Below are 11,198 nucleotides of genomic sequence, written 5' to 3' on the forward strand. Positions count from 1 at the left end.
TTCCTGAGGGGGGCGAGGAGACTGAATCCTCCTCGCTCTCCTCTCGTACCCTCTTGGGATCTCTCAGTAGTTTTAAGTGCTCTGCAGAGGCCTCCCTTTGAGCCTTTGGGGTCGGTTGATATTAAGTTCCTGTCGATGAAGACGGCTCTGCTGACCGCGTTGGCCTCTCTTAAGAGGGTCGGGGACCTGCAGGCTTTTTCGGTTGACGAAGCGTGCCTGGAATTCGGGCCGGCTAACTCTCACGTGATCCTGAGACCCCGGCCTGGATATGTGGCCAAGGTTCCCACCACTCCCTTCAGAGACAGGTAGTGAAACTGCAAGCGCTGCCTTGGAGGAGGCAGACCCAGCCTTGGCATTGCTCTGTCCAGTACGCGCCCTCCGCGCCTACGTAGACATGACGCAGCGTTCAGGACCTCAGACCAGCTCTTTGTCTGTTATGGTGGAGAGCGGAAGGGAAGTGCTCTCTCAAAGCAAAGGTTGTCTCACTGGATAGTGGACACCATTGTTTTGGCTTACCAGCAGCAAGGTCGACCATGTCCCCTTGGTGTGAGGGCACACTCCACTCGGAGTGTGGCCTCCTCTTGGGCTCTAGCGCATGGCGCCTCGCTGACAGACATCTGCAGAGCTGCAGGCTGGGCGACACCCAACTCATTCGGGTGTCTTCGCTTGCTCGCCACTCCACTCCACGGACTGGATACGTGCGATATTTCCTCAGGTGAGCTCCCCCGAGAGCCTTGAGCTCCTCCAGCACTGCTTACGTCGATACCTGTGTGTCTGCCCTCTAGCGAGCCCAGACCCTCGTCTCCGGCCAGGTGCGCCGTGTGCATGGTTCCCCTCCGGCGACCCCCACACGAGTATTTCACCGTAAGTCTCCGCAGTGAGCGGGTTTCTTCCCTTGGCGTGTCCCCGCCAACCCTAGGGTTAAAAATCCACCTTCGGCTGGTACCCTAGAGATCTCCATATGCAGCCCCTAGCCGGCTCATATATGTCTCTTAAGTCCTCCCCACGGGTAGGCATCCTTGGCATTCCCTCACTGGGATATGCTTCCCAGTGTACCTTGGTAATCCTGTGATAACTGGGAGTCCTTCGTCCGTACTAGTCTTACGACAGGGTACTCACACTTACGCAGGGCACTGGAAGACAGCTGAGTGGCGGGATTATATTGGGACCCCCATTCGTTAGTCACTAACGTTACGTCGTAGTGACTGAACGAAAGGGAACGTCTCGGTTACGGATGTAACCCTCGTTCCCTGAGGAGGGAACGGAGACGTAACGTCCCGTTGCCACATCAGCTGTGCTACCTGGAATGCAGGAGTTCAGTCTTGGCTCCTCAAGCAGGTAACATAATGCGATATTGCCACGTACTTCCTTATATACTCACGCGGTGAGGCGGAGTTACGTATGCAAATTCCGCATGCCCCATGGCATTGGCACGCCATTGGGCGTTTTCTCTAAACTCGAAGTTGATAGGCTTCTAAGCGAAACCCCCATTCGTTAGTCACTAACGTTACGTCTCCGTTCCCTCCTCAGGGAACGAGGGTTACATCCGTAACCGAGACGATCTCCACGTCAGAGAAGTTTCGCTTCTTTGCCGTCTTCCGTGTGTCCATGGCGTAAAATGAGGGCGTGGGGGAGGCAGAGACTTGAATATATAGGGGCGTGTTATTCTAATGACGATCGTTTTCAGCCGCGGCATTTATCAAGGGCAGGTTTTGCGTACGCCTGGATTTCAGAGGTGCGCACAGCTTCATAAATCAGGCGGTGAGAGGAGTGTAAGCATAATCTTACGCCAATATATACAACCGTTTCTACGCAAGATTGATAAATGAGGGCCAATGTGATTGGCCTGACCAGAGTTTGTTTTTTCCAGCTTATATATATATATAAACGGAAGTTGCAGCCAACTTTACTAATGTATTGTGATGTGTGAGTGAATAATGTGTTTCAGTTGTTAAATAACCCTTCAAAGTGTTTAAATTCATGTTTGACTGTTTTTATGTCAGGCAGTACAACCAAATATTTGTATGTATAGGTCTACTGTAGTTGTACTAGAGTGTACCAAGTGTACCAAGTGTACCAATCTTCCCATACTATGAAATTAGCAGATTTAGAGAGATCTACAAACCTTTTTACTCTACAAGCATCAGTTGAGTTCATCTGGATGATGCTTTATCGTGCTTACTGTTATACCTTGTCAATTCATAATAAAAGAGCCATGTTTGCAGTTGTGCCACCCTGACATTTAAGAATATACAAATTGCTGGACAAATTTGGGTTTTTCAATTTTATCAACAGCTTTTAACTACTGGTATTTAAGGTTTCAAACCTAAGGCGATGCCATAGTATTTTTTGTTTTGTTTATATTTTAAATAGTTTTCTTAGTTTGTTCATTTGTTTGGACAGTTGCCCCACCTGACATTTTGGGGATTTAAGATAACAAAACAAACAAACAAAAATGTATTATTTAAATGTATACTAAAAATGAATTCAAAGTGATATATGTCATAAATGTATCAAATTATTTTAAAAGAAAATAATGCACTTGGACAAAAGTATGCACATCATGTCATTGACCCATTTAAACAGATTATTTTTTTCACAATAAGACAACATGCAGAAAATAAATAACATTTTCTGATTTCATGCCAAATTTATCAATTCCTGTTTTAGGGGAAAAATAAAACCTCTCAATAAAAATGGTTAATTTCTCACACTGGTGCCTGTGGTGATGTGGTGATGCATGATGGCAGTATAGCCTAGTCCTCTATCATTAATTGTAAACTCACATACAGGGCTGGCTGAAGCCAGTTCACTCAGCAGCCATCTTGGCAATGCCCCCTGGCAGCTAATATCTATCTAGGTAATAGGTAATACAAGTCTTTAAAGACAATTCTTCAGCAGCAAATAGCAGCAATAGCAAACCACAATGATCCAATAATCCAATCAATTAATAGAAGCTGTTAGCTGTGGTATACGTCACAATAGGGAATACAAGACCATCACAACTTCATGCTTTAATGAGAAAACACGGTTTCTTTATCTCCAAAACTAACTAATGTTTCGATAACACCCCAAATCACCAATAAAATCTGGCAAAATGTTAATATAAGTATTTTAAGGTTGGTCCAGCAAAGGTCAAAATTACCCCAGTGCATATAACGGTATAAAATACTTCACAGTACTGAAGAAAAATAAGTTGCAAATGTTTTTTGTCTTTATGTATTTACAGGTTGTTCGCTGTGGGCGGTCGTGATGGAAGCTCCTGTCTGCGATCGATGGAATGTTTTGATCCCCACACCAATAAATGGAGCATGTGTGCGCCGATGTCAAAAAGGAGGGGAGGAGTGGGTGTGGCCACATATAACAGTTTCTTGTATGCAGTCGGAGGACATGATGCACCAGCTTCAAGCCATTGTTCTCGTCTGTCTGATTGTGTGGAGAGGTAAGCTGACACGGCACAACATCTGGGAAGAAAGAAACCCAACACCTAATAATTATCTTTATAATAATGATAACAACACCATGCAAAAGCAGTCTTGGCAGGTAGTTACGGGTGCCAGATATACTATAATCTGGACACACCTTTCTTCATTGTGAAATCATTGTTACCTTGTTATTGAGGAATGTGGTTGGAAGCCTCAGTAATCTGGTGTTAAACGCCTCCTGCTGGTGATAATTCCAACTACTGATTTACACCAGCTGCAATGTGGAGTAATAATATCAAATGGTGGAAGAGTTGAGGAAAAAAGGCTCAGTGTCCAAACAACAAATACCTTTGGAGTATATGTATAAGTAAATAAATTAGTAGCTAAATTACAATTTAAAAAATTCAAATTAATGAACAAATGCCATCGGAAACTTATACAAATTAATAGTTATTATTACTATACCCCCCTGGTTTCACAGACAAGGTGTAAACCTAGTCCCAGACTCATATCCATGTTTGAGCTGTTTTAACTGAAAGCAACTTGTACTGGCCTATCTTAAAATATGTCGGTGCCATTGTTTTGTCTCTAGATGCACACCAGTAATATATATATATATATTTTAAGGCACATTTATAAAAGCTATACTTACTGTAAATGTCTTAATTGAACTAAGGCCTAATCCTGGCTTAATCTATGCCCAGGCCTAAATGTTGAAAGCACAATAGATTTCTTTGTTAGGGATGATAATCATAGTCCTTGTGCTTTCAATGGCTTCCACTATCTAGATTACAGTATTACTGCTGTTTAACTGCTCTGTGCAATTATCTATTTTTTTCTTTCAAGTGGCTTATTTTGAAAGTGCTAGCACAGGTTTGTATTGTGTTGTATTACGTCTCATATATTCTGTACTGCATTCACAGGTATGACCCCAAAACGGACACATGGACCACAGTGTCCTCCCTGAGCGTCCCCCGGGATGCAGTGGGGGTGTGTTTGCTCGGAGACAGGTTATATGCAGTCGGAGGCTATGATGGTCAGACCTACTTAAACAGTGTTGAGTCCTATGACGCACAGAACAATGAATGGACTGAGGTGGGTGCATTGAGTCCATTTTTTTCAGCTTGTCTACCAAAATATATTCATTGTAAAAATACAGATATTACTGATTTACATAACTTTTCTAGTTCTAGAAATCACGCTTAAAAAACAAAACAAAAACAAACATAAAACACAGCGACCTGATTACACCCCCCCCCCCCCCCCTCCTTGTCCTCATTTGTTGCTTATTTACTTATTTATCTAGATCTACAGAAAATTATGCTGTCCATACATTTCTGGTTGATTTTTCTATCCATATTAGTTTTCAGTCATGTGACTGACACGGAGACCTGGCGGGAATAATATCCATAGAACTGCAGCACAGGCCTGTCAAATTTCCATCTCAAAAGAAGAAAAAAAAACATTGTTGGGCACTTGTGATCCATTTACAGCACCTGCAGTATTTCAATTGCTAAAAACAGCAGGATATTCTAAAATGCTTAATGTGAAAAACACTGGTTTCCCAGACAGGATTAGAACTTAGTTAAATTAGGACATTTAAGTAGCAATTTTATAAATGTGCTATAGAAAAAAATAATATTACTTGTGTGCATCTTGAGACAAAACAATGGCACTGACATATTTTAAGACGTGTCAGTGCAAGTTGCTTTCAAAGGTGCATTTTAGTCTGGGACTATAATCCTCGTCTGTGAAACCAAGCATTATAGTGCATCAATGCACTAAAACAGTGATCAGACCAAATTCAGTATACACTTTATTGATGATGCATACTGCACATAGAGATGAGTAGATGAACCCAGAATATGAATGCAATGTGCTAAATGGTTAATTGTTTTTTTTTTATAATTGTTTAAACTTTAGAGAAACTGCGTGTTGTGTGTATATTCTGGGTTCACCTGCTTGACTATACATAGTATGCATCGTCAATAAGGTGCAAATATTTGGTATTTTAAATACATTAATACTTGATGAAAATTACTGGCGGGCAATGGAGGAAAGCCCTGTTTTGCCCTCCAGGTGTCATCTTTTATGTACATTTCTGAAATTTAATCAGTAAATTCAATTAAAGTTATAAGACAGTTTAGGGTTGACACCAATGTGTACGCGAGCGTATGCGCACAGTCGAATGCACAGCCTTGCAAAGACTTCTTTTGACTTGTACGCATACAGTTTTGAGCAATCTCTCGCCACGAATTACAACCCATGTAAATACTGCAAAAAAAAAATGCTCATGTGCAACCTGCAACCTAAAAAAATCCAGCGTTGCGCGTTCAGTACACGCATACTCTTCTGATGATGAAATTCGCATGACACGCTCTGTACGCTGACTCTCACGTACTTGTAAAAAGTGAAGTATACTTTGGCCTTTACACAGCAGAGGCAGCACAGAAACTGCATCTGAAGTGGCATTGAGGACGTCACCACCCACACTCCAACCTCAGTGCCCAGCCAGAACCCAATGGTCAGATTCAAGCAGTTTGAGCCCACCGCAGACTTCGAGCCCTTCTCCACCGTAAGCCTTAGCCCTACAGCTTTTTATCTGACTGTGGTTCACTCTCCAGCCTTGTCCTCAGCCATTCCTTCTACCCACTCATCACCGTCTTCCACCAATCCCTCTGGATCCATCTCTTCTCTTAGTGGTGCAGATTCAGAGGAGCCCACCACTCTGCCTACACCCTCGGTGGACGTCGTTCCTCCTCGACCCACCTCCCAAACTTCCTTGCCTACACTCCTCCTGACCACGATTCCAGCATGGACCATCGGCCATTTGGCCTTGCCGGGCTCCCTCGGTCAGTTGACTCCACCTGGGTCAAACCTCTCCGCTACGCTTTGGCCCTCCACCCCTTCATCTAAGGCCCGCCCAGCCATTCCTCAGGCTCTCTGTCCTCTGGACCCACAAAGTCATCAAGGGAGATTGCCGCTACGGCTTGGTCGTCATCGCCAGGGCCGTCGTCATCATTCCCTCGCCTTGGACCTTTGGCTACGCTATGGGCTCTCACTCCATTACCATCGCTTCCGGCCGTCCACCAGTTCTGACTGTGGCCTGAGCACCTGCCATCACGCCCCCTGCTCAAGGCTCCTACCTGGCTCTCACCACCTTCTGCACCACCTTGGACCCTTAAGTTCGTCTCCTCAGTCAGCCGTCCTCCACCTGAACCTCCTGCAATTTCTTCTGCCGGCATGCCTACCCTATGCCATTCCTTGACCATCCCTTTGCCATCTCCTGGCTCCTTTTCTGCGGCATCACCTCGGCCACCTTCAAAGTTCCTCCACACTTTACAAGAAAGTGTTACAAAAAATGTATTTAAAAATATGAAATAATGGGGGACAATTTTTGAATATTAAAATAAAACTGCCAGAAGGTGGTCTAAAGTCTTAATTAGTGAGTCATTGAATCATTCGATTATTTCAAATTCACTTTTGGATTGATTCACTTTATGAATGGGTAATTGAAAGACCACTTTTCTAATCTGATATTGCTTAACTATATCATATGTTATAAATGTTATAAAAACAAGAACTCATACAGGAGCATTTTTTTGCAGCCATATCTTCAATTATTGGGGCAAATGAATGGGCAAACCTGCTTTTCATTATTGTAGTTTTGTCTATAAAACTGTCTGTAAAACAGCATTTGATGCACTTGAGTGTGTTTAAATATTTTAGAGGGATTGCATACAAAACTGGGACAAATAACAAACTGCTGCGTTGTCCACTAAAAAACCACAAAAAAACAATATAGCCTATATATATATATATATACATATATACATATATACATATATACATATATATATATATATATATATATATATATATATATATATATATATATATATATATATATATATATATATATATATATATATATATATACATACATACATACATACATACATACATACATACATACATACATACATACATACATACATACATACATACATACATACATACATACATACATACATACATACATACATACATACATACATACATACATACATACATACATACATACATACATACATACATACATACATACATACATACATACATACATACATACATACATACATACATACATACATACATACATACATACATACATATATATATATACATATATATATATATATATATATATATATATATATATATATATATATATATATATATATATATATATGTACATATATATACATATATAGTTTTTAGGTTTCTAGTGTTCTAGTTTCATTGACACTAGAACCACCACTTTAAAGGAATTTTCCTGGTTCAATCTCAATCAAAAGCATTTGTAGAATAATGTTGATTTAAAAAAGAAAATTCATAAGAGCACTTCTGTCAACAAATATATTATTTGAGCTTAAAGTTGCTCCCTAATTGTTATGATCAGTTTAGGGTTTTAGATGTTACATGACAACGGAAGACAACTGTATAAAACTTTTTTTCCACAGTAAAATCATGTTAACATGCATTTATAAATGTCTTGTGACTATTATTTTGCATTGGCCCCATTTACTTGTATTGAACTGTAAATTCACTGACCCTCACTGCAAAGAAACTATTCAAAATTAATATTTATGTTGTTATGCCACGTACTGTCACTTAACTTAAATAACTTAACTGAAATACTTCTGAATAAATATTATATCTGTCCTTATTTTTTTACCAAGCATGTCGTGTGCTATTAAGAAGAATAAGACAAATTGCACCTAGAAATGTTCTAGAACATAGGATATGTCAAAACAGTCAGCTTTGTGAAAATTCCTTCAATGCTTGGATGATGTGCGTCTGTGAACAGGAAGTGCAAGCATTTCCTGCCATTCATCTGTTTTCCACTCTGTCACAATGGCATTGAACACCATGAGGTTAACCACTCTTTCCTCAACCAGTGTGCATTAGAAAAACTCTATTCAAGTCTAGTTTGCCTCCTGTCTGAGTTTCCCATGGCTCCCTCTTGCTCTCTCTTTCATAAGATTACCTGCAATGGGCTGTAAGTAGACAGAGTGTGACTGAGAGCACTGCGGAGGAGGGAATTTGCTCCAGTCGGACACTGGTCATTAACCTCTGTCTCTTGTTATTACAGGAGGTTCCTCTAAACATCGGGAGAGCTGGGGCCTGTGTGGTGGTCGTGAAATTGCCTTGAAGGCATAGAGTCCCCAAACTTTGACCTCAAAAAGAGGTGTGCGATATCAACTCTTGGAATGCTCTTTTCACGTATACACAAAGTTCATCAAAGCTATCGTCAGCACTGGATTCATCTCAACAGATTTAAACAACCTTGTGCAGTTGCTCAGATATTTCAGCACTATAACGGACTGGAAAAAAAAAGAAATATGAAAAATAATGCTTATAAGATTTTACTTAACTGTAATAAAATGATATAAGACAATTTCACATTTTATATTGAGAAAAAAAGAATACTTTTGAAAATGTATCCAGGCTTCAGTTAGAATTTTTCATTTTAATATTTACATTTAAACTCATCAAACATTTTTGACATTCTTCTATCTTTTAACTATATCAAAATCAAATGTATTTTAAAGACTGCAGCATACTTGTTTACTTGTGCAATTTTGTGGAGAATGTATTTTGATCTTAGATACACAATTTTAAAAACCACTGTGAATACTTCCAGTTGTACGCTTGCTACAAATCATCCTGGTTCAGCCCAAATATTTGTGAAAAGTCATGTCATCAGATACACATTTTGTCTGAGACTAGGTTCAGCACAAAATTCCTAAAGTAGAAGCTAAACAAATAATTACAACAACGAAAAAACACCAAAGTAATTAGCACGTGTTGGTAAGTCATGATTTTAATGGTAAAAAGGTTTACAGTAGAAAATATACTATTATATCATATTGATATTTCACCTTTATGTAAAGGTTTTGTAATTTGTATTGTATATAGTCCCTGGTCCTGTGTAATTTATTATCATAACATATTGGCATGCTACTTCAATATGTTTGAATTCCATTATTAAATATTTTAAAGACCCCATGAAATCACTTGGCAAACAGTTTTGAGTTGAAATATTCCCAATTCGAATATATGTATATATATATATCGTCGCTGTCCGATGAAAACCACGTATGTCCATTTTGCCGATTTTTCGACGGATTGAATGTCCAGGTTCATTTCCGTATACAGTATGCTTCACATATCTAAATGGCCAATGAAAAGTTGTGAAATAATGTCATCTGATTTTCACGTATATACATTTGGTGTCAAAGCTGTCAATCTCGCCACGTATCTCCCGCCCTTTGGAAGCATCTCGCCGGTCTCGCCGGTCTCGTGAAGTTTCATCGAAGCTCAGCACTGGATAGCCGAAAGTACGACTTTGAAGCTCTCCACAGTTTAGTTCTAATCTAGTTCTTCACAGATTAGTTTGCTTGCTAGTATGTAAATAAACTCGGTCTCATTGATAAGATTCAAACTTTTTTTTCAAATTACAGCCTGTAATGCTACTGTCATGATTGTCACTAGAACATGCCTCACTCATACTGCTATCACCGCTTGCCAGAGGCTGAGAATGTCCAGCACGTATTCCTCTGTCAATATGAAACGCGACTTGGCCATTCTAATTAATGATCGGAAGAACGAGGTATCTACCACCGTTACTGTAAAATATGCACGTATGTCCATTTAAACTCAATTTTGGTCAAATGTGGATTATATCATTACACCGGCAAGAATATGGTTAATTGTGAAGATGCCATACCAAGTATGACAACGCTACATTCAACTGCTTTTGAAATACGGTGTTTGTTTCTCTTCCCGAAAAGTAACCGTTTTGGACATACGTGAGTTTCATCGGGCAGCGACGATATATACATTCATATTAAATCGGCTTTAGTTTGGTCAGCCATGAAGATTCGTAGAATTCGTATATCTGCTAAAAGATAATTTTGTCCGAATTTACAAGTACAATAGCATAATATATGGCTTACAGACATGGGCAAAATGCCACAAAACTCTTGATTGAATTGGGTCTTTAACCGTGATGTCAAAATCAGTCATTAAAACTGTGTTATGTCAATTCTTGCTTTGTGGTGTACTGACATTAACTTGTTGTTTGACAACCATAATGTTTTATTGAAGAGCCTCATTACCTGACTTAACTGGAATGTAACATGCTGATCAAGAATACGTTTACTAGTGTGACGCATTTGTAATACAGAAATGCTTTCTTTGACTTTTTCATTGTTTTATATGGCATGCTGACGAAACTTAGAAATAAAAAGTTATTCTCTTTTCTGAGTATTTCATTGCGGTATACCATTTGAATAGACACTGCATGTCCTGCATATATGCTGTTTCATGCTGTTTTTATTTTTTGTAATACTCCAGTGGCCTCCAGTGGTTGTCTCTTGTACAGCATTAGATGCATATTGCCTCAGCTGTATTGCCTGTTAGATCTCTTGCAATCTCAATGAAACTAATACCTAATTCTATCTGAAAATGAAAATATGATAATTTAAACAAGTCACTAAATATCACTACCACAGAGATTAACAATGTCATATGCAACAAAATCAACATGTTACTTACAGTATGACTGCTTTCCTTATGCTAAACATTATAGATTAGAAGTCAAACTCTAACAATAACAGCAAGATTACTACAGCGGTCAATACATCTAGTAGCCTACATGGGCAGAATCATTATTCTACATGAAGGACATAACTGAATCAATATGAA

General features: G+C 39.5%; 1 protein-coding gene across 5 annotated transcripts in view; it reads left to right on the forward strand.

The window, feature by feature from the left end:
- The window catches only part of klhl4 (kelch-like family member 4), a 110,728-nt gene extending 99,976 nt beyond the window's left edge, over positions 1–10,752 (forward strand). For all 5 annotated transcript variants that reach the window (XM_079839079.1, XM_079839078.1, XM_079839080.1 and 2 more), the window contains 3 exons: positions 3,230–3,442; positions 4,349–4,520; positions 8,581–10,752. In XM_079839079.1, coding sequence (XP_079695205.1) covers positions 3,230–3,442; positions 4,349–4,520; positions 8,581–8,640 — 445 coding nt within the window. In that variant the 3' untranslated portion in view covers positions 8,641–10,752. The remainder of the gene's footprint in view (positions 1–3,229; positions 3,443–4,348; positions 4,521–8,580) is intronic.
- The last annotated feature ends 446 nt before the right edge of the window (positions 10,753–11,198 follow it).

This window comes from Gobio gobio (assembly GCF_949357685.1).
Source record: "Gobio gobio genome assembly, chromosome: 16".
Taxonomy (NCBI): Eukaryota; Metazoa; Chordata; class Actinopteri; order Cypriniformes; family Gobionidae; genus Gobio; species Gobio gobio.